This window comes from Staurois parvus, unplaced genomic scaffold, assembly GCF_062004578.1.
Source record: "Staurois parvus isolate SC_StPar_1 unplaced genomic scaffold, SC_StPar_1.0 ptg000578l, whole genome shotgun sequence".
NCBI lineage: Eukaryota > Metazoa > Chordata > Amphibia > Anura > Ranidae > Staurois > Staurois parvus.
In genome coordinates this window covers 6,834,597-6,857,121 of record NW_028318374.1, presented here as the reverse complement: position 1 = coordinate 6,857,121, position 22,525 = coordinate 6,834,597, and the positions used below count along the sequence as shown (strand labels likewise).

General features: G+C 43.7%; 1 protein-coding gene across 1 annotated transcript in view; it reads right to left on the bottom strand.

Moving 5' to 3' along the window:
• Positions 1-22,525, bottom strand: part of MIGA1 (mitoguardin 1) — an 88,885-nt gene that overhangs the window by 4,571 nt on the left and 61,789 nt on the right. Inside the window, exons 9-14 of the mRNA XM_089692190.1 lie at positions 21,195-21,313; positions 18,528-18,600; positions 14,609-14,695; positions 11,580-11,678; positions 9,500-9,634; positions 2,646-2,699 (exon numbers count right to left, since the gene is read on the bottom strand). Coding sequence (XP_089548316.1) covers positions 2,646-2,699; positions 9,500-9,634; positions 11,580-11,678; positions 14,609-14,695; positions 18,528-18,600; positions 21,195-21,313 — 567 coding nt within the window. The remainder of the gene's footprint in view (positions 1-2,645; positions 2,700-9,499; positions 9,635-11,579; positions 11,679-14,608; positions 14,696-18,527; positions 18,601-21,194; positions 21,314-22,525) is intronic.

Genomic DNA, 22,525 nt, shown 5'->3' with positions numbered 1-22,525 from the left:
ACAAAGCAAGTGTGTCTGTTAGTATTGATGCTCCAGGATTGTTCTATTCCACGCTTGCCCCACATGCCACCACTAGCTTAGGAAGTGTGAAGACCTGGCACCTGGAGGTCTAGGAGGGCATGAGAGCCAGTAGGACTTGACCAATTGTTATTTATGTCAGATCAAGATGTAGTCAGGTGTACTTTATACATCTGATTTGTTGTCACTGCTGGAAGCAAACCAAGGACATGAAATCCCCTTCAGCTGCCTCTTTATCATTGCCCAAGATCCAAGTCCTCCCTAGTGGGTTACAATAGTTCTGCTCGGCATCACTGTCACATTACACTCTTCAATAACCTTCCAGAAAACTGGACTCCACTTCAGAAAATAAGGGAGTAAATGTGCTATATTATACGAGGGGTGTTCAAGTCAAACTGGGACTTTTGAGTTTATATAACAAAAACACATTTCAAGGAGCAGAAACTGCATTTATTTTTCAAAATACTCCCCTGCTACATTTATACACTTATCCAGCATTTACCTAATGCCTGGAAAGCTTTAGAATAGAAAGATTTGTCAGTGCGCCTGAACCATCCTAGGACAGCCTGATTCACTTAATCATCATTGTGTTCACTGATCCCAAAGAAAGATTCATCACTTGCACAATTTCAGGATGGTTATGCGTTGATTATCCAAGATCCATGCGCTGAATGTTCACAGGAATGACTGCTGCAGGCTGGAGACCACCACTGTCTGGGATTGTCACTGATGGACGTATGGCCTTCTTTGAAACGTTTACACCCTTCAAATGTCTTACTGTGCCTGAGCGTCTCATCACTGTACTGTGCATGAAATCTTCTGTAGATATTCATGGGCTTTACACCTTTGTTCACAAAAAACTTCACCACATTCTCTGCCATGCACGCACTAACACAGTTGTCTGCCATCTTGATTGATGGTCTGTGGACTGGCACACCACATGTGCGCCACCTATCAGTAATAGGACCCACTTGCCACTTACTATTGCGTGTAGTACCGCCGCGCTGGCATCCCTTTTTATAGCTGGAAAATTAAACGTCCCAGTTTGATACCCCTCATATATACTGTACAATATTATAGAACGCCAAGACTTATCAGCACACTATGGAGGCGATTCAATAAGGCATTTGTGACACAATTCTGGATATATGGATGAAGTGGAAAGCCTTGCACCAAATTCATGAAAACCCTGCAATATTTTCATTGTTACTACCAATATATCAAACAAATTTAAGTAGCTCTTTTTTGAGAGCCTTTACTGTATGGCGCGGATTTGAAAATGATTTTTTTTCCTTACTATTAGCATAACAAGAACAAGTATGTCGTCTTTACATCTGGCTTGAATTCAGCTATAATGAAACCTGCCATGAGATGAAAAATGGAGGCAACGTTTGCAGACCTCCCTCCGAAATTCTTAGTTGCCTGGTTGTTACTGGATTAGGTGACTCGAGTATCACTGACCTGGAACAGGCATACAGAAAGTATAATGGAAATAAAATCAGGAACTCCTTATCATAATTGTCCTGGGTTGGTGACTCCACGTACTAAAGCCAGGGAGCCAAAATGACAGCCAAGCAGCAAGTATTTTCAGAAGGAGATCAGCAAAGGCAGCTTTCATGTTTTTCTCAGTTTAAGACCTCGCTGAAAAAAAAAACCCAGTATTTTCATTGTCAACCTTTATTAAATAAACCCAGAGAGGGGAAGTCTCTTAAGCTTCTGGATCATTTTTTACTTTAGCTAAAATGTTCTATTAGAGGGGGAAAAAAATAAAATTATATATATATATATATATATATATATATATATATTTATTATTGTTATTTATTATCTTTGAGACTAAAACTTTCTAAAATACTTTTTTTAGTTAGTTAAATGTGAAATACTGCAATCAAATATTTTATGTTCATGATTTTTAGCCATCATGTAGGGCTCTACACTCACTTGCATTTATGTGACTAATCTTAAAGCATAGTTCCACTCAAAAGCGAAAGCTCTGCCTTTTTGCCTCCTCCCCACCTTCACTGCCATATTTGTCACCTTTGGCGGGGGGGTAGGAGGGAGCAGGTACCTGTTTTTGATAGGTACCCACTTCCGGCTCAGTTCGCCGCAGAAGTTTGGCCTCCTCCTTGCTCTCGCAGTATCCTGGGAGCTTTCACAGGTCCCAGGAGACTGCCGGACCAGTCAGGAGGTGCGGCGCAACCCGCGCCTGCACAGTGGGTACCAGGCTGTGAAGCCACAAGCTGCCACAACCTGGCGCCCACAGTAGAGATGCCGGCACCGTGGAGGACAGAAGGAGAGAAGGGACGGCGCAGGTGAGTACATTGCTGGACCCCGGGACAGGTAAGTGTGTGTTTATTAAAAGTGAGAGTCTACAAATTTTGTAGCTGCTGACTTCTAATAAAACACAAAAACGTCTGGAACACCACTTTAAGTGCTTTGCTGAAAAAAAGCCTGGCTACAGAGGAGTGATCCATACCACCCATTTCTCCCCTTTGCTTCACACTGTATTGACTTCATTCACATAGAAACAGTTTGAAGGCAAACAGCTTCTGCTGTTCTCTCTCTCTCTGTAGCAAAATCAGATGTGATATTTTTGGTGGCCAAGCTGCAAATAGCTGTTGTTTTACCTTCATCTGTTGCTTCTTCTGCTTAAGCACAGACCAGCAGCTGGATGTCACCGCCTAAAGACAAACAAAAAGTAATTGATATGAGCTTAAAATGTACTTGTACAGAAAATTAAACTGTAAGATTCAGAGGATATTGATTTGGTAACTGTGCTAGATGAACTTATATTGCCTTTCATACTTCTCACCTAAATACAAAGCTGAAATATATATATATATATATATATATATATATATATATATATATATATATATATATATATATATGTGAGTGGCCTTGTATGCCAAACTATTTTAAGTAATTTTAATTTTTTCCCCAATACAAACATGTTATACTTACCTGCTCTGTGCATTGGTTTTGCACATAGCAGAACTGATCTTCTGCTTTTGGGGTCCCCCACCAGCACCCATTGCTCCTCCCCCCCCCAGATTCGCTTGCTATTGAGGTATTTATGCATGTGCGCTCTCAAGCCCCGCTCTGTGTGTCTATTGGCACACAGGGTGTGGCTCGGCCCCATCCACTGCTCCCTCCTCACTGTCTGTGATTGACAGCAGCAGGAGCCAATGGCTCCTGCTGCTGTCTCTGAGTCAATGAGGAAGGAGAGAGCCTCTGCTCTCATGCACATCGCTAGACTGAGATTGGGCTCAGGTATAAGGGGGGACTGCATGCAGAAGGTTTTTTCCTTCAGAGAATGCATTATGGTAAAAAAAAAACAAAAAAAAAAACTACAGCTTAGAACCACTTCAACCTGTATTGCGATTCAAGAATTACTGCTAGCCAGTCTAGTTGGACTGGAGACCTCACTTTTCTCCATTTGCAGTTGACATTACAGCTTGGCCAGTAGCCTGTCTCAGGTAATAAAGGAGCAGCAGTGCATCAATATGGTCAACCCTCTGCTCTGTCATATTCACATGAAGCAAAAAAGTTCTGACTGGCTTGGAGTGTTGACTCTCCCTCTTCCAGACTTCTATTGTTCAGGGAATTATGAGAAACTTATATAGAAGCAAAGTGCAAACCTACTAAAGAAACAGCAAGGACTGGTTGCACAGAGGTTTTTTTTGTTTCATGATGAAAGAACCGAGCTTCTCCGTGCCGTCTGGCAACAAGCATTGTGGATGTTTCTAATTATTGGGAGCAGCATTTCAGACTATTGTTTTCCAAATGATAATGAGCAAATATGACTGCCCCAGGTACATACGGTATAGAATTGGTGTGTGTTCCACTGCAGTAAGACAAATTGCTGTATTTAACATGCAAAAAACATTAAAAAGTTTACTTTAATCACAATAAAAGGCTTTAAAGCCCACTTAAATTTCCAGTTTAAACTAAATACATTCCAGACGCAGAAAAACAAAATATATTTAAAGTTTTAAAGTGGAACTAAACCTAACCAGTGCAAAGTTGTGAGCAGGCAGTTCTTTATTGCAGAAGAGTCATGCTATGTCACATCTGCATAACAAACACAGTCACATCGCTGGAAGGTGAGTATTTTTTAAGGTTTAGTTCTGCTTTAAATTTTCTTTAGAAATGAGTCACAGTCCAAGTAGAAAAGCATGTCTCTCGCCAGCAACGGCAGAGTGGGACCCTTGTTGTCTGTGTAGAAACAGCGGACTTACTGTAGAGGTCTGACACCCCTCCCTATTGAGTTAACATTCATATATTTCCAATCAGCAGAGAGCAAGCTCTAAACAGGCTTTCAGACTGGCCTGACTCAGCAGGGGTGTGATGGATCTCTACAGAGAGACCACTGCTTCTCCAAAGAGAGCAAAGGAACTCAGAATGCTGGCAGGGAAAAGGCTTTCCTACTTACGTTGTAGCTACTTTCTGAGGGAAATGAACTTTAACCCCTTGGAGCCGGCGCCTCCTGGCCCTTTAAAGGTTTCAGAAGCCGGGAGGTGGGGCGGGGTTTAAGGTCATGTGACCGCAGTGACACGCCGTCACATGATCTGGAAAGAGTAGATCAGGACCTTTCTGTGAGTACTGGACATGTGTGCTGGGAGCGCGGAGGGCATACGCTTTCAGCACATATGTTGTTCTTTAATAGACGACAAATGTGCAGCCGCTTGGCATCTAGACCCAGACGCCGGGAGGCCGCATATTTGCGGTCACCGGTGCCAAGAGGTTAAGACACTGAGCATGCTTTGTTTGGATGCACATGAAATGTATTTAGCTAATTTACACTGGGCTGGGCTTTAAAGGAGAACACTTATTTGGCTGTACCTCTGTGGATCACAGGAGTGCGGTTCGTTCTGCACTCCTGTGACCTGTTTTTAGCCAACAGCAGGCTAAAGTCCGCTGACGGCTGATGTCACTCAGCCAGTTTAGAGCTGGGTACAGAACTTGACTATATGGTCAGGATCCACTCCGCGAGCTGCTGAGAGTCTGAGCCAGCCACTCCTGCCCCCCTCTACAGGCCAGAACACCAATGACCGCTGGGGGGGGACGACAAAGCAAATTACCAGAGACTGAAAGTCCCAGAACTGAACAATCAGCTGTGTTTGATCGCTCAGTTCTCACCTCTAGAACTGGCAGGGGATCGATGCTGCATCCAACCTAGGTAAGTATAATTTTAAAAAAAATCCCATACTTCTCTTTTAAAGTGGTATTAAACCCAAAACAGAAAATGTATTGTAATCATTATACATGGTAGCTGCATCAATTTTCTTTTCTTTCGCTTTTTTCCCCTCTGTTTTCACCTGGTGATTTGGCCAGTAACACACCTCCGGTATTAGTGAGACACCACTCTGGAGGAATGAGTACACGACACAGCAGACAGCAGCATTGTCTGGGGGGGATGGGAGTGTTATTGTGAATGTATTAGTAGATTTGAATACAAGTAACATGTTGAAGCCAAACTCCAGCAAACGGTTACAGCAATTTTTTTCCCCATAAATAAAGCTAACCGTTTTTATCATCCATGCCAGTCGTAAATGGACGGTCTCATCCATGTAAGCCAGTGGACTCCAAACTGCAGCCTTCAGCCCTCAGGGTACTATTCCTCCCACTGACACCAGCAAGGAGGCACCATTTCATCCACTAGCACCAGCTATGGAGCATTTTTCCTTTCACTGACACCAATGATGGGGCACAATTCCTCTCACTGATATAAACAATTAGGTACTATTCCTCCAACTAATAGCAAGGATGGGGCACTATTCCTTCCTCTGATACCAATGATGGGGCACTATTCATCCCACGGACACCAATGATGGGGCACTATTCATCCCACGGACACCAATGATGGGGCAGTATCCCCCCCCCACTGATACCAATGATGGGGCACTATTCCCCCCCCCCCCACTGCTACCAATGACGGGGCACTATTCCCTCCCACTGATACCAATGACAGAGCACTATTCCTCCCACTGCTACCAATGACGGGGCTCTATTCCTCCCACTGCTACCAATGACGGGGCACTATTCCTCCCACTGCTACCAATGACGGGGCACTATTCCTCCCACTGCTACCAATGATGGGGCACTATTCCCCCCCCACTGATATCAATGATGGGGCACTATTCCTCCCACTGGTACCAATGATGGGGCACTATTCCTCCCACTGATACCTATGATGGAGCACTATTCCTCCCACTGATACCAATGATGGGGCACTATTCCCCCCCACTGCAACCAATGACGGGGCACTATTCCCTCCCACTGATACCAATGACGGGGCACTATTCCCTCCCACTGATGCCAATGACGGGGCACTATTCCCTCCCACTGATGCCAATGACGGGGCACTATTCCCTCCCACTGATACCAATGACGGGGCACTATTCCTCCCACTGATACCAATGATGGGGCACTATTCCTCCCACTGATACCAATGATGGGGCACTATTCCTCCCACTGATACCAATGATGGGGCACTATTCCTTCTTTCACTGACTACAAGCACTATGTCATTTTTTTTACTCCCTTCTAAGGACTGAATGACAGTAAACCAACCCTTTGTTTAGAAAGTTTGGAGACCCCTGATGTAAGCTGATACATTCTGCTAGAACTTGAACTTCTGAAACCCAGCAGAATTGCTGGTTGAATAACCAGATGAAAATAAAAGAAAGAAAGCAAAAATAAAAGAAAACGAATGCAGCCATCATATCTAAGAATTGGTAGGCTGCAATAGAATAAATGTTTGCTATTGGGTTTAATACTGCTTTAAGAGTCATAGAACAATAGCAGAAACAGGTAAAGGGTTACTATTCTAACAATGCAGTTTGTATTTGGTCCAGAGTCTACCTTTAAATCCTGGATGGAGTCTCAGTGTTCTAGCATTTGCTGATCAGAGCTAGCAAAAGATAAAAGAGAAGACTAATGGAAAATTCAGAGGCACCGTGTGAGCCACGAGGACTAAATAGTTTTTTTCACTCTTTCTTCCACTGAAGCCTCTTTGTTTTCATCTGCTACTGTCCATAGACAAGGCCAGTATGGACGTCAACATTCCTCTGACTGGCTTTGCAGAATGATCCCTCTCAGGGATCCAGTGACCCAAAGCAGTCAGGACCTCGTATGGAGGAATGAATAGACTGCTGGATAATTAAAGCCATCAGTCTGGAGCGCAGACAAACCGAGAGCGTTTGTAAATTTCTCCGTTTGCTTCACTTGGATGTTCTGCATTTAGCTGCTTCTGTTATGGTGGATTGTGTGCCAGACCAAGCACTTGAAATCCTCGGCACATCATTCCAATGGAAAATGATGGAATGTAGAAGGAGCCATATGATATTTTCTTTTTTTTTTTTTAGGACTTTCTGATGTGCCAAACAAAAAATAGTTCAGTCATTCTGTGTAATTTGCCCAAATAAGGACTCTGAATGGCAATGTAAGGATAAAGAGGGCAAATATATTATTGTTTTCTTTGCAGAAGGCCCTTTCAGCTTTTATTTCAAGTCCAGTTAAAGAAGAAGTGTGGCCATAGTTCATCTGGTCATACTTCTGTAGATCACAGGAGTACACTTAGTTCTGCATGCCTGATTCAGCTGACAGCAGGCTTTAACCCGCTGTCACAGAGCCGATCCAGGCTCTGCAGGGATCCTAATAATAACGTTGGGATCCACATAGATGCCTGACCGGCAGATGGCTTAGCCTCTCAGCATGCTGCAGACAGCCTGAACCAGCTGATCCTGCTCCATCCACAGTCCGGAACTCCAGTGAACGCTGGAAGGGCAGAGTACAGAGCAGTGCCTGACAGCCACCACTGTGTGCTCAGAGCAGACCCAAGACCTGAGTAATCAGTGGTCTTTGATCACTCAGTTCTTGGTGTAGAGACAGCAGGGGACAGATGCAGAAACTGATCCATGCTGCATTTAAATAAGTGAGTATGAATGTTTTTTTTTTTTTTTTTTTAATCCCGCACTTCACTTTTAAAGTGATACTAATGTCTTTTTTTTTTAAAATAACAAATGTGTACTTACCTGCTGTGTGCAGTGGTTTTGCACAGAGCAGCCCCGATCTTCCTCTTCTCTGCTCCCCCACCGGCGCTGCTGGCCCTTCTCTCTAGTCAGGGGCCCCCACAGAAAGCAGCTTGCTATGAGGGCACCTGAGCAGGCGCACTCCCAATCTCTGTGTGTCCATTCACACACACAGCCATGGCCCCGCCCTCTCCTGATTGGCTTACTGGCTGTGATTGCCAGCAATGGGAGCCGATGGCTCCCGATGCTGCCTCAGCCAATCAAGAATGAGAGTCTCTGGAGAACCAAGGCTTTCATGGACATTGGTGGATAGGGATGGGGCTCAGACAAGTGTTAGGGGGGCTGCTACACACAGGTTTATTACCTTCATGAATAGAATGTAAAAAGGTAAAAGACCGTAAGCCTTTAGAACCACTTTAATGTTACAAAACAGACCACATATAGTGCAGGCAGGGTCCCGGGAGACCGCATATAGTGAATGCAGGGTCCGGGGAGACCACATATAGTGAATGCAGGGTCCGGGGAGACCACATATAGTGAATGCAGGGTCCGGGGAGACCACATATAGTGAATGCAGGGTCCTGGGAGACCACATATAGTGAATGCAGGGTCCGGGGAGACCAGATATAGTGAATGCAGGGTCCGGGGAGACCAGATATAGTGAATGCAGGGTCCGGGAGACCAGATATAGTGAATGCAGGGTCTGGGGAGACAAGATATAGTGAATGCAGGGTCCTGGGAGACCACATATAGTGAATGCAGAGTCTGGGGAGACCACATATAGTGGATGCAGGGTCCTGGGAGACCAGATATAGTGAATGCAGGGTCCTGGGAGACCATATACAGTGGATGCAGGGTCTGGGGAGACCAGATATAGTGAATGCAGGGTACGGGGAGACCAGATATAGTGGATGCAGGGTACGGGGAGACCAGATATAGTGGATGCAGGGTACGGGGAGACCAGATATAATGAATGCAGGGTCCGGGGAGACCAGATATAGTGAATGCAAGGTCCAGGGAGCGTGGATATATTGAATGCAGGGTCCGGGGAGACCAGATATATGGGATGCAGGGTCCTGGGACAACATATAGTGGATGCAGGGTCCTGGGTTTAGTAACACTTTAATATCAACTAGTTCAGGTTTACATTTACTTTAGGCAGCAAATGTTTAGATGGGTATTGAGCACCTTGCACTGTCTGCTGCAAGCATTGCCTTGCACACTTCTGAATCCCAGGCCTTAATGAGCTCTTAAATACAGAGCTACAACCATTGAACAGCAGCCTATGTGCTGACAGCTCAGTGTTAGATCCAAGCAAACAACAGAGGCTGCGATATGGAAGCTTCTTATCTCCATTGCTACTTCCTTACTTGGCCAGGCAATGCCGCTATCAGTGATTATTTGCAGACACCACTGACATGCTCCTAAATTTGGATACTACTCACGGTTTCTTTGAAGGAGGAGTTTAGCCAACGGTTTTTCACAACATTCTGTATTGATAAGGGTGGATTTTCCAGATCTTCTAAAGAATCTATTACAATAAAGTCCAGGAAAATGTCATAGAAGTTCATGTTTCTCACCTGCAGGCACATTGAACACATTAGTGGAATTTCACAATGCTTTTTTTCTTTAACAAATTTTACTTTTTTACTTAAAGTGGAACATCACTCTCTCAATCAACATTGACTATTTTTATATAGATGGTAAACTAGATCATAATTTATTTGTCCTAAATTTTTTTTTTTTACATTTGTTCAGTCACCTCCTAGTTTTCATGCCTAGGCAAATATATACATCCCAGAAGCCTTCAGGAGGAAGGAGGAGTTTTCTCAGCTAAGCGCACCCTACTGCCTGCCTCAGCCAAGGGCAGGTGAATTCCAGGCAGTAAATGCTACATGAATCATCTGCCCTTACTCAAGATGGCTACAGCCAGAATTCCTAGAGGAGTGTTTTTCAAAGTGATTTCTCAGCAAAATACAGCATGGAGACATGGACGGGGGAGTTTGCTACATTAAAAATGAATGATATAGCGCTTTTGGTTTGCGGTGCTCAGTTGTTGAATAGCTCCGTTTTAGGAGAAGAAAACAAAAATGTTTTTAAAGTGGATGTGTAGGACAAAAAAACGGATAAAAGAGTACCTGTTTCCCACTCCATCTAAAACTGAAAGTGCAGCCCTATGTGCCTGCAAATAACTTTTTGTCCAGAAATGTTTAACCAGGAAATAATGGTATCACACTCACGGCTGTGCAGGGTGGCAGTTAGTGACAAGATAGTTTCTTTTAATATTCTAATCATTATGGCTGGAGATGTATACTTTACCATTTATGCCTTAATTACATTGTTTACCCAGTTCCCTATACCTGGGGGGGGATGGGGGATAGAAGGGCAGCCTCTCTCATATTGGGTGCTCCAAGCTCACAATCTACTAATGGCTTGCAGCTTGCCTACTGACTGTGCCAACATCTGTAGTCTGGAATGATGTTATCCACCGCTCAGAGTCTGTTCTGTCCTTGGGGTCCTCTTTTTCTCCTTGGGTGTGGCTGGACCCCCTCCCCTGTCAGCTGAGGTTTTTACCACAGGCAAGCACGACTTTATGGCTCAGTTTTCTTCACATCCTTTCCTGTACATTCTATATCGAATTTGCCTATGGCTTTAGAATCTGCAGCCAATGACTCGGAATCTGCTAATCCTTGACTGATGAACTTACCCCAAAGGAGTCATAGGGGTAACTTACTAAAACTGGAACATTCAGAATCTGGTGTAGCTGTGCATGGCAGCCAATCAGCTTCTAACTTCGGCTTGTTCAATTAAGCTTTAAAAATTAACCTGGAAGCTGATTGGTTTCTTTGCACGGTTGCACCAGATTTTGCACTCTCCAGTTTTAGTAAACCTCCCCCATAGTCTTTTAGCGCTTACTGATGCAGTGCACAGCACTCTAAAACTGGAGGACAAGCCTGTTGCTTGTACCAGTGCAGTTTCCAATCTTAGGTCATTTAAATCTCATGAGGCTGCAAAGGCCTTTCCAGCTATTTCTCTATGGAGATTTGAAGCATCATGACCCTTCAGTCCCCATATCTTTTGTTTTTCTTGGGCCTGTGTTTGTTTTCTGTGTTGCCCACCCTTCAGTTGGCCTGCTTTTGGATGACCCAAGGTGAAAGACTTCACTTTTGGATTTTTCTACTCTCTGTCAAATGATTTTCTTAGAGTCCGTTGAGGGGCACAGGTCCCATCCCTCTGTGTTGCTACAAAAATGGGAAGTGTTTGCTTGGCAGTGTCCAATGCTCATGTAGATGGCAGTATAATCTGAAGGTTAAAGACTTCCTGTGCTCCTCAATGGACTCCAAAAAAAGTTTTGTTTCCGGAGAGTATACAATTAAATTTTAAATGATCAAAAGGTGAGCTTTTTTGAAACCTTTTACAATTTTTTTAATATTGTGACATGTCTGGACTTTATTTGTGCACACTTGCAAATGTATAAAGTTCACCTTTTTTAACTACATAGAACACAGAGGATGTAATACTTACTCCCTGAGAGAACAGCTCCGTCTCAATATGTACCCATGTTTCTGGCTGCTCCAGGAAATGCATCATCTCATCATAGGAATCTTCAAACTTCTTAGGATTCTAAGCATAAATTTGGAATCTGATTGGTTTCTGTACAGAATACTAGTAAATTTTCTTTTTTCTTGTTTATACTGAAAGTAACACACACTTTCCCTGTAAACTTGCTCTGGCATCCATGGGTACCATCAACTGATAACCAGCTGCAGTATATACAGAAGCAAGAAAATGAAATGTAAAGAGAAGTTCACGAATTTAAAAAAAAACAAAAAAAAACACTTGCATACTCACCTACAGTCCCTTGAAAAGGTATTCATAACCCTTGACGTTTTCTACATTTTGTCATGTTACAACCAAAAACCGTAAATGTATTTTATTGGGATTTTATGTGATGGACCAACACAAAGTGGCACATAATTGTGAAGTGGAAAGAAGATGATAAATGGTTTTGTGAAGTGGAAAGAAGATGATAAATGGTTTTCAACATGTTTTACAAATACATATTTATAAAGTGTGATTCATTTGTATTCAACCCCCTTTACTCTGATACCCTTAACTAAAATCTAGTGGAACCAATTGCCTTCAGAAGTCACCATATTAGTAAATAGAGTTTACCTGTGTGTAATTTAATCTCAGTATAAATACAGCTGTTCTGTGAAGCCCTCAGAGGTTTGTTAGAGAACATTGGTGAACAAACAGCATCATGAAGGCCAAGGAACACACCAGACAGATCAGGGATAAAGTTGTGAAGAAGTTTAAAGCAGGGTTAGGTTATAAAATTATTATCCCAGGCTTTGAACATCTCACAGAGCACTGTTCAATCCATCATCTAAAAATGGAAAGAGTATGAATATTTCACAAAAAAAACAGTTGATTCTTAGAGTAGATTTCCTGGGTGGGGCAAACACAGAACTATACTCAGCCAAAAGAGGGGGCAGATTAAATGTACCACTTCGTCTTTTTTTGATATCATTCTTCTATGTTTATATTTTTAAAGTGTAATTTTTTTTGCTTTAGATAGATTAGGGAAGGGATTAGATTAGAACCTCTGTTGGATTTTTTACTGATATTCTCCCCCACTTACTGTCACTTTACCAAAAAGTGGACCATACACTTTAAGCCATACCCCTCCTCCTAACACAAAGCCATGTCTCTGTCATGTGAAAGCCAAAGCCTCTACTGCCCACTAGAGTGTTCACATTTGAGGGCTAAATGGCAAGGAGCAGGTACTTGCAACAGAAGTGTGGGGCTTAAAATATAACTAAAGGTGTGTGAGAGGGATTCCAACACCTATTAGGTTTTTATTGCAGTCTGTGCCCCAGTTAGCGAGATTCTCCCTCTCAGTTTGTCCTGTTTACCATTATAATTGAAAGTGCAAGTAAAGAAAACCCCAAATTGTGGGTTTTGCCTAAAGTTCTACGTTAATCCTAATGGAGCCTGAAGTGAAGGCCCCATGTACAGCACGGGCTTTAAGTCCAAGAAAGCTCAACAAGAATTGATTTAAAGACTAACACAGGTACTTAATAATGCTACACCAAATCAATGTTGTTACTTTAGAAATGGTTTAAGCCAGGTTAGCTTCACTTAATGTAAAAAAATCAGGATAATTCAGCAAATGTGTTGTAGAAAATATTGAAAAGATGAAGCTGGACCTTACTAAAATACAAATGGAAATGTTAAAAAAAGATTCTTAAACAACCAGTACCTCACCATGTAGACCACAGGTGTCAAACACAAGGCCCTCCAGGCCATTTTATGTGGCCCTTGCACCTCTCCTGCAGGTACCCCCTTGTCTCCACCCCCACCTTGTCTCAGCAGTCGGCAGCAGAGAGGAGAATAGAACTCTTCTGCCAAATCCTGCACCTGTCAGTGCAGCTGCAGCACCCCCTCACCTCTGCCACCCCTGGTCTCAGCATTCAGCAGACTCTGGTAACTGAATCCACTCCTCCTCTGGTACTCCTCCAGATCCTGCACAGTTTCCCAGCTCTGTCCCCAAAGGGGGTGCACAGTGATATTAGGGAGGGTGTGGGATTCTTGACATCTGATGTAATGGGGGGGGGGGGGGGTGCTCCTGGACATCTAGTCTTACAGATACAACTGGCCCTTTAAAGGCAACCATAATGCTGATACGGCCCGCGATGAAATAGAGTTTGACAACCCTGATTATTATTATTATTACATCGAGTTTATATAGCGCCAAAGGGTTTGCTCAGCACTGTACAATAGGGGGGGGGGGACAATACATGGCACAGTACAACAATAACAAACAACGTACGAGGGGTAAGAGGGCCCTACTCTTTCGAGCTTACAATCTAGGAGGGAGGGGGTAAAGGTACAGTAGGAAGTGGCTGAGGGGAATGAGGGGTGGGAGGAAAGAGGGAGAATGGCCGTTAGGTGAGGGTGGGGTAGGCATCCCTGAAGAGATGGGTTTTGAGGGAGCGCCTGAATGTGAAGAGGGAAGGCGACAGTCTGATGGATTGGGGCAGTGAGTTCCAGAGGATGGGAGAGGACCTGGAGAAGTCCTGCAATCATGCATGGGAGGAGGAGACCAGGGAGCAGGATAGAAGGAGGTCCAGTGAGGAGCGAAGGGTACGGGTAGGGTGGTACTTGGGGATCAGGTTGGTGAGGTAGTCAGGGGCAGTGTTGTGAACGGCTTTGTAGGTCAGGGTTAGAAGTTTAAATTTGATAAGTTGGGCAATTGGGAGCCAGTGGAGGGAGAGGGGGGTGGCAGAGGTGGAGCGGGTGATGAGGTGGATGAAGACAATAAAGATTTGTATCCATGGATGACAGTGGATTTGTGGCCTGATGTAGTTGTATGGATTGCTACAAGGACTGTGGAAGCACCTGAGCCAGAACACGGATGGTTTCAGCTCCTTGAGTTCATAAACAACAAACATTCTCCCCTCCAGCTCATTATAAATCCCTCCCATGTAATTAGGCGAGTACGGAGTCCCAACTGAACCCAGAAACAACAGAGGGACGGAAGAACTTACCTTTTTTGCACGGACAAAAAGCATAGACAGAACTTTTCTACCAGCTTCAACCAAAAACGTCCTGTTATCTGTTTTTGAAAGGATCATCTGAAAATGAAAAGATAAGAGGAAGTGAACAGCCGGCTGCCAATATGATTCCGAAATCAGGTGGACCAAAGACAAATAGAAGTTGAATGTCACCCATCTTTGCCAAAAATGTCCTTCACGTAGTAATTAACCACTTGAGCTCCTGAGGATTTACCCCCCTTAATGACCAGGCCTCTTTTTGCTACTCGGGGCTGCACTTATTCAACTGATAATTGCGCGGTCATGCAATGCTGCACCCAAACGAAATTTACGTCCTTTTTTTCACACAAATAGAGCTTTCTTTCGGTGTAATTTGATCACCTGTGCGCTTTTTATTTTTCACGCTATAAACAAAAAAAGGCCAAAAATTTTTACGAAAAACAATATTTTTTACTTTCAGCAATAAAAAATATATAGTAAACTCAAAGTTGGTTATTAATTTAGGCCAAAATGTATTCTGCTACATGTTTTTGGTAAAAAAAATCCCAATAAGTGTATATTGATTGCTTTGTGTGGAAGTTATAGCGTCTACAAACTATGGTATAGATACTGCAATTTACGCCATTTTTCTGCTATACAGCGCTGCGCTAGTTTAACAGACAATTGCGCGGTCATGCAATACGGTACATAAATGAAATTTACATCCTTTTTTTCCCACAAATTGAGCTTTCTTTTGGTGGTATTTGATCGCCTGTGCGGTTTTTATTTTTTGCGCTATAAAAAAAAAGGCTGACAATTTTTAGGAAAAAAAAAACAATATTTTGGAATATTTGCTATAAAACATGTCCAGTAAAAAAAAAATGCAAAAATCAAATTTAGTCATAAATTTCTGCCAAAATGCATTCTGCGACATGTCTTTGCTAAAAAAAATCCTAATACGTGTAAATTAATTGGTTTACGTGAAAGTTATAGCGTTTACAAATGGCGGGAAAGATACTGGGATTTTTAATTTTTATTTATACTAATAATGGCGTCGATCAGCGAATTATGGCGGCGATCAGTGACTTATGGCAGCGACCAGCGACTTATGGCAGGACTGCGGCGGACATTTTGACACTGGGGGGGAACTGACTTGGGGTCACTGACATCCCCAGTGACACCAATACAGTGATTAGTGAAAAAAAAACCACTGAAACTGTACTAATGTCACTGGGGAGGAAGGGGTTAACATTTTTAGGAGTTTACTGTGTAAGGGGAGTGTTTTACTAGGGGGCGGGGGTGTGGGAGAGGGGAGAGCTGATCGAGGGAGAGAAGAATTTCTCTCCCTCTTCAGCTTGTCGGGGAACTGTCACAGAGCAGGCTGTGTGTAAACAATGCAGCTCTGCTCTGTGACAGTGATGACAGCTCATCGCGGGAAAACGGCTGGTAAAAATCGGCCGTGACCCGGCGGCTGACACCCGCTGCGGACACCCGTGGGACAGGGAGGGCGGGTGCGCCCCTCACGTGTGCCCCCTACCTGTTTTGCGGGGTCCGTTTTAAAACGTCGTTTTGCCTACCAGTGCCGCCCTGCCGCCGTACATGTACAGTGGCTGGGCGGCATGTGGTTAAATTACCACCCAATGCCGAGCACAATGGTTTTCGCTAATAACGTGGACTTTGTCTCATGGTAAATCCTAGCATTTTAGCTGGTCAGAGTAGGCATGTTTCCATAGGTGGCAGATGAAGAGAGACAGGTTTTTCCTTTATACGTCTTGACCAGAAATTTCCTATCTATGATTGGTAAGAATAGCCATCTTCTATTTTTTTTTTTTAATTCCAATAAAGATTTATTGAGCAGTGAAAAACAGAAACATAGACAAAAACATAGGTTGTATCAAAACAGAGACTTGCTAGGAGCATCTAGCCTTATAACGAGAGTAAGTCAGACAAAAAAAACTTAGCATGTAAGTTAAACAAATAAGAATGAGGGGGGGGGACCCCAAACAAAAACTTCGAGAACTAAGAGGAGGATGTGAGGCTAGAAGGACGAGAAATGAAGAGGTGTTGAGTAAATATGGTTATGAGAACATATTGGCAATATCGCACGTAGATTCATGATAGCCCAAACCATGGAATCACTGACATATAGGAAATTTTTGGAACGGTGGGTGTGGAGAAATTACATTTAGGCAAGTTAGTTGCTATTGTGATTCTAAGTCAGATATGAAAATGTTAATTTTAGCATGCTGGAAGCACCGTCCCAGCGAGAGAAAGGGAAAAGAGAAAAAAAAAAAAGGGGGTAAGGAAGGCGGGGGGGGGGGGGGGGGGGGAAGGGGGGTATCAAGGGAAGTAATTTAAGATATCGAGGAAGAATGACAGAAGGAGGTAGCATTTGTCTCTCACCCTCTCCGCTGGGCACTGAAGGGTCGTGCCCCCCCCCCCCACACCATAGAAGGCCGTGAGGCGAAGGGGAAGGAGCACAAAAAGGTAGGTTCCCAATGCCCAATCCCATTCTCAGAGATGAGTAGCCTGGAGAAAACCGGGTATATATGGGGGATTTCATAGGTGGACGGTAATGTCTTTATTGGGGAGGTTTGTCAATCAATACTCTTCAGTTGTCTGGAAATGTGTCCAACAAGCCCATTTAGAAGCAAATTTGGCAGGGGAGTCTCGGGCGATAGAAATGACCATCTTCTACCAATTTATTTACACGTTATCACAATATTTTAAGCCAGGTTAAAACCAGGAGAACATACATTTTTTCTTAGGGTGCCAAAAATTGTGTGTCTGCAGAGATACAGCTAAATACATGCTCCCCTCCCGGGCATGCCTAAGAGCTAGTCCACTAAAAGAGTGAGGATTCAAAAAAAATGTGGTGTACAGGGAAATGATATAACAGTCCCCAATAACCTTCTACCATTGCCTGAGTAGCAGAATACTATGAGGAGCATCTGATGTATGTAATGTCACAGGCTGAAAAAATGTGAATTTCTGGCAAAAGAAGAGAGGTATCTCAACAATTCTTTTTGTGTAGTTCACAGACATCTGAAAGCTATTTTAATGGCTTGTAATGTGTGCCTAAGCTTGAGCTTAAAATATATTTTAAATTAGAATTCAGCTGACAATGCACCGCTCTATTAATATTACAGTATTCCATAGAAGATTGCTGTTAATAAAGGGAGTCTGTGTTTAGAGAAACACAGAGGCCTCATTTACTGACCTCACCTTCTGAAAATGCTACTTTCTAGGCTGTCATGCTATTCTAGTGGTTTAAAACTTTCCCATCTGAATTAAGTATGCAAAAAGGGAGTTTGTGCTTTACTTGCTGCACATTCTTATATATTGGTGTCAAGTGTATATATTGGTGTCAAGAGTAAACAAAACAATCAAGCAACTAGCATCTTCAGGAAGAAGTCCACAATATCTGCAGCCCCATATTTCCCTTCCCTTCAGGGCATTGTCATGTCATCTGGGCCAGTCACACAAACATATAAACTTTAAAAGGAACCCAGCAGAAAATAAATATGGTAGCCGACTCTTATTTGGATGCTGCTGAGTCACTCAACAATGAAGCATGGACAAGGATGACAGCCCTGGAGAATACAGCTTTAGGAACAAATCAGCAATGGCAGCTCTTGTATTTCAGGTTCCTTTTAAATACAGAAACAAGAGGAATATACCCCCCCCCTTTTTAGGTTTTACTGCTGTCTGTGCCCCCACAACAGAGATATCCACCACTTCCTGTTCTGTGCCACCCTGAGATCAAGTTGTGACAATGAAACAGGACGTTAGTGAAAATTGCCCCTAAAGAGATGCAGACAGTATTCCAACCCCTCCTCATTCAATTCAAATCTTCAGCTATGGTTGATGTTGGAATTAAACAAGCTTCTGAGTTTCACAAACATATCAGGTACAAATCTGGTTTAAAATTTACCTGGAAGGCCTGACGGATGCAGTGGAGCTTTGCTAGAAAGTCACTGTCCCCTCCACATTCCAGCAGTTCTGTCCTGCAAGAAATATTTAAAAAAATATATAAAATCTGATCATATCATTGATTACTTCTTTCCCTCCATACATTTGCATCATAGCCGGCACAATGCAGTTGACTATGACCATGATTGGACAGGAATAGGACAGAGATGTAGTGGGAAGATATCATGGGACAAGCTTCACCAAGTCAAAAACCCTGATAGATATAATGCAAGTCTTCTAGGCACTAGCTCAATGTAAATCCACATAGGACAACCCCACTGGGCCTTTACACCCATTACAGGTTCCATAACTCTATAGGGCAGTGATGGCGAACCTATGGCACGCGTGCCAGAGCTGGCACGCAGAGCCATCTCAGTGGGCATGCCAGGAAGAAGATGATGAGCGCGCATGGACCGGCCATCCAGATCTCGTCCACACTGGACCCCTATCAAACTACATTTCCCACATGTCTCTGGGGCCAGGGTGGGCGTGGACGAGAGGAAACGGCTCCAATGCGGCTCTGGCACCAGGGGTGATGTAGCCGGGGATGAGCGCGGAAGAGAGGAAGAGGCTCCCACACTGCTCCGGGGCCAGGGGCAACGTGTTCAGCGTGGATGGGAATGAGCTGCTGGGCTGGAAGCCACACCGACGCTGCCAGAGGTGAGATTAACTGCTTGCAGTGTCATCCATCAGTGCCCAGCAGTGTCGCCTGTCAGTGCCCAGCAGTGTCGCCCATCAGTGCCACCCATCAATGATGCCCAGCAGTGCCATCCATCAGTGCCCAGCAGTGTCGCCTGTCAGTGCTGCCCAGCAGTGCCACCTGTCAGTGCTGCCCAGCAGTGCCACATATCAGTGCCCAGCAGTATCGCCCATCAGTGCTGCCCATCAATGATGCCCAGCAGTGCCATCCATCAGTGCCCAGCAGTGTCACCCGTCAGTGCTGCCCAGCAGTGCCACCTGTCAGTGCTGCCCAGCAGTGCCACCTGTCAGTGCTGCCCAGCAGTGCCACCTGTCAGTGCTGCCCAGCAGTGCCACCTGTCAGTGCTGCCCAGCAGTGTTGCCCATCAGTGCTGCCCATCAGTGCCACCCATCAATGATGCCCAGCAGTGTCCAGCAGTGTCATCCATCAGTGCCCAGCAGTGTCACCCATCAGTGCCCAGCAGTGTCGCCTGTCAGCGCTGCCCAGCAGTGCCACCTGTCAGTGCCCAGCAGTGTCGCCCATCAGTGCTGCCCATCAGTGCCACCCATCAATGATGCCCAGCAGTGCCACCAATCAGTGCCGTCTGTCAGTGCGTCCAGGTAGGCAAGTGGTTAATTGCAGTGTTGGCACTTTGAAATAAAAAAGTTGGTTTGTGTTGCAGTTTTGGGCACTCGGGCTCAAAAAGGTTCGCCATCACTGCTATAGGGAAACAAATGATATTTAAAGGATAAGTTCACCTTTTGGACAAAAATAATCAATGCACATTTTTTTTGCAGGTAAAAAAAATGTGCATTTATTTTTGTCCAGAGCAGCCTGTAAAGCATTGCACCAGCATTCAGTAGATCACTGATGCCATGCAGGTCTCCTGCAGACCTGTCAGAATATCTGCTTGCTGTACAGGATGTATGGGATGTAAGGGATGTACGGTCAAGCAGATATTCTGACAGGAAGCTTCAGTGAACTTGCAGTTCATTCATTCACAGAAATCTGTTTAATTGTATGCTCTTCTGTCTTTATCTAAAGTGCAAATTTGTTTTTATAGTATGGGATAAAGCAGGGATATGAGCCAAATTCCAGGTATGGCAATTTGTACATTGGGACCAATGTAACCGTGTGTGTGCCATGCCTGTGGGATCTCTGTAGAAGCTGGAAATCAATTTAATAAGCAACACTACTACAATGATTGCAACTAGCTTCTGAGTCCCATGCAAAGTGGCTACCCTCCTGCATAGTGAACACACTCAATAAATGCGAAAAAAAAAAAAAGGTTAAAAAAAAAAAAAAAAAATATGATCTACTTTCTTATCGATTTATTGATGCTAGCAGCATACGGATTAAAAATAGTCAATGTTGATTGAGAGAGTGAAGTTCCACTTTAAGAAGAAATAGTTTCCATTGTAGATACACATTAAAGGTTTTCTGAAGCCAGCACTTTTTTTTCTTCAATAGACAGAATAGGGAATGGTTAAAGCCCATGTCAGTTTTCTCTTGGCGGTGTCCCACTGAGGAGATATCCTTCCACTTCCTGTCCCAGAGACAGTTCTCACCCAAACAGGAAGCGAGGGGGAAATTTTCAATGGGGGCACCTATCCTACTGACAACTAAAAAGGGATATCGCCTCACTTTGGAGAGATTTCCTCTTACTTCCTCCTACGTTTCAGGACAAGAAAGTGAAGGGAGATCACTCCAAATGGACAGACAGTACAAATAAAAACCTGAGCAAGGCTCTAACCCTTCCCAACTCTAACACTAAAAAAAAAAAAAAAAAAAGAAGTTTTGGGTCTAGATAAACTTTCAATAAACCCAACAGTGAGTTTCAGTCATTCATAATAATAATCAGCCCTGTCGTATGGGCCTCACTTTTTCCAGAACTGATTAGATCACAAACAGCAAGACTACGCAGGAAGGTAAATCTGGTGTCACCCTCACCTGAGTGCCCTGCAGGGGATCCCCCCTTCCTCAGACAGGCACATTGCTTCTTCATATAGAGGACAGTGGTAGAGTGACTGCAAGCCATTCCCTCCATGAAGATCTCTGTGGTCCGCCAGCTACAAGACACAACAGACGGTGTTAGGAAACCCGAGATTGCAATGTTAGTGTGGCTGTCGCTGTCTGCAACCAGTTCAATCACCAATGGCTTGGCTGCCATTTACAGGCAAGAACTCAAGAACGTCTGCTTCCGATCGCCCTAGGCGACTGATGAGGAAAAGGGAGCGGTACCTGTCAAATTCGGATACCTCCTTCCCCCCCACTCCCCAAAGGTGCCAATCCATAACAGAGATCAGGGGATGGGTCTTTAAATCACAACTTCCCCTCCTTTTGGGTGGAGTTCCGTTTTAACAACAAGCTATTCACTGCACATGTTTTGTGGTAACATATGAGCTTTACAGCACGGCAATGGGAAACTGACCGAAGACAAAAACAGGCAGATTTACTAAAACTGGGCATTGCAAAATCAGGTGCAACTCTGTATAGAGACCAATCAGCTTCCAGGTTTTTTTTTTTCAAATCTTAACCATTTGCCGCCCACCCTATGGCTGAATGGCGGCCGGCAAATGTCATCAGCGTTCCGGGTGGACGCAATATGGCATCCTCCCGCTCATGCACAGATTGCGCTCCTGCAGAGCGGCGCAATCTGTCACCGGCCGTGTACCTCGGACACGGCCGATGACAGATCTGAGTATCGGCCCCGTTGCCGGTACCATGTGACCTGCTGTGACCAATCACAGCCAGTCACATGACAGTTGTATACAATGGATGGCTTCATTTATGCCATCCATTGTATACTAGTGTCTAGCTGTGAATGGTCACAGCTAATCACATGCACGTCATGTGATTAGCTGTGGCCAAATCACAGCTAAGCACAAAAAAAAAAAAAAAAAACACTGAATGAATCGATGTCATTCAGGTAAATGCTTGCTTATAGCAAAGTAATTCTTTGCTATAAGTAAATTGTGTAAAAAAGAAAAAAAAAAAATAATGATCACTTCCCCAAAGTAGTACAATGTTACTATGGTAACATTGTACTACTTTGGTCATAGTGAAATATGAAAAAACAATCTTAAAAAAAAAGAAAATAAATTTAATAAAAAAATAATAAACAAAATTAAAAAAAAAAAAAAAAAAAAAATATTTATTTATTTATTTTTTTTCATACTGTCACCAGTCAGTGTCCCTGATCACCGCCATGCCAGTTATATGATGACTCTGTACTGCACTGGTGACAATATGTAAAAAACAAAAAGTGAAACAAATTTTTT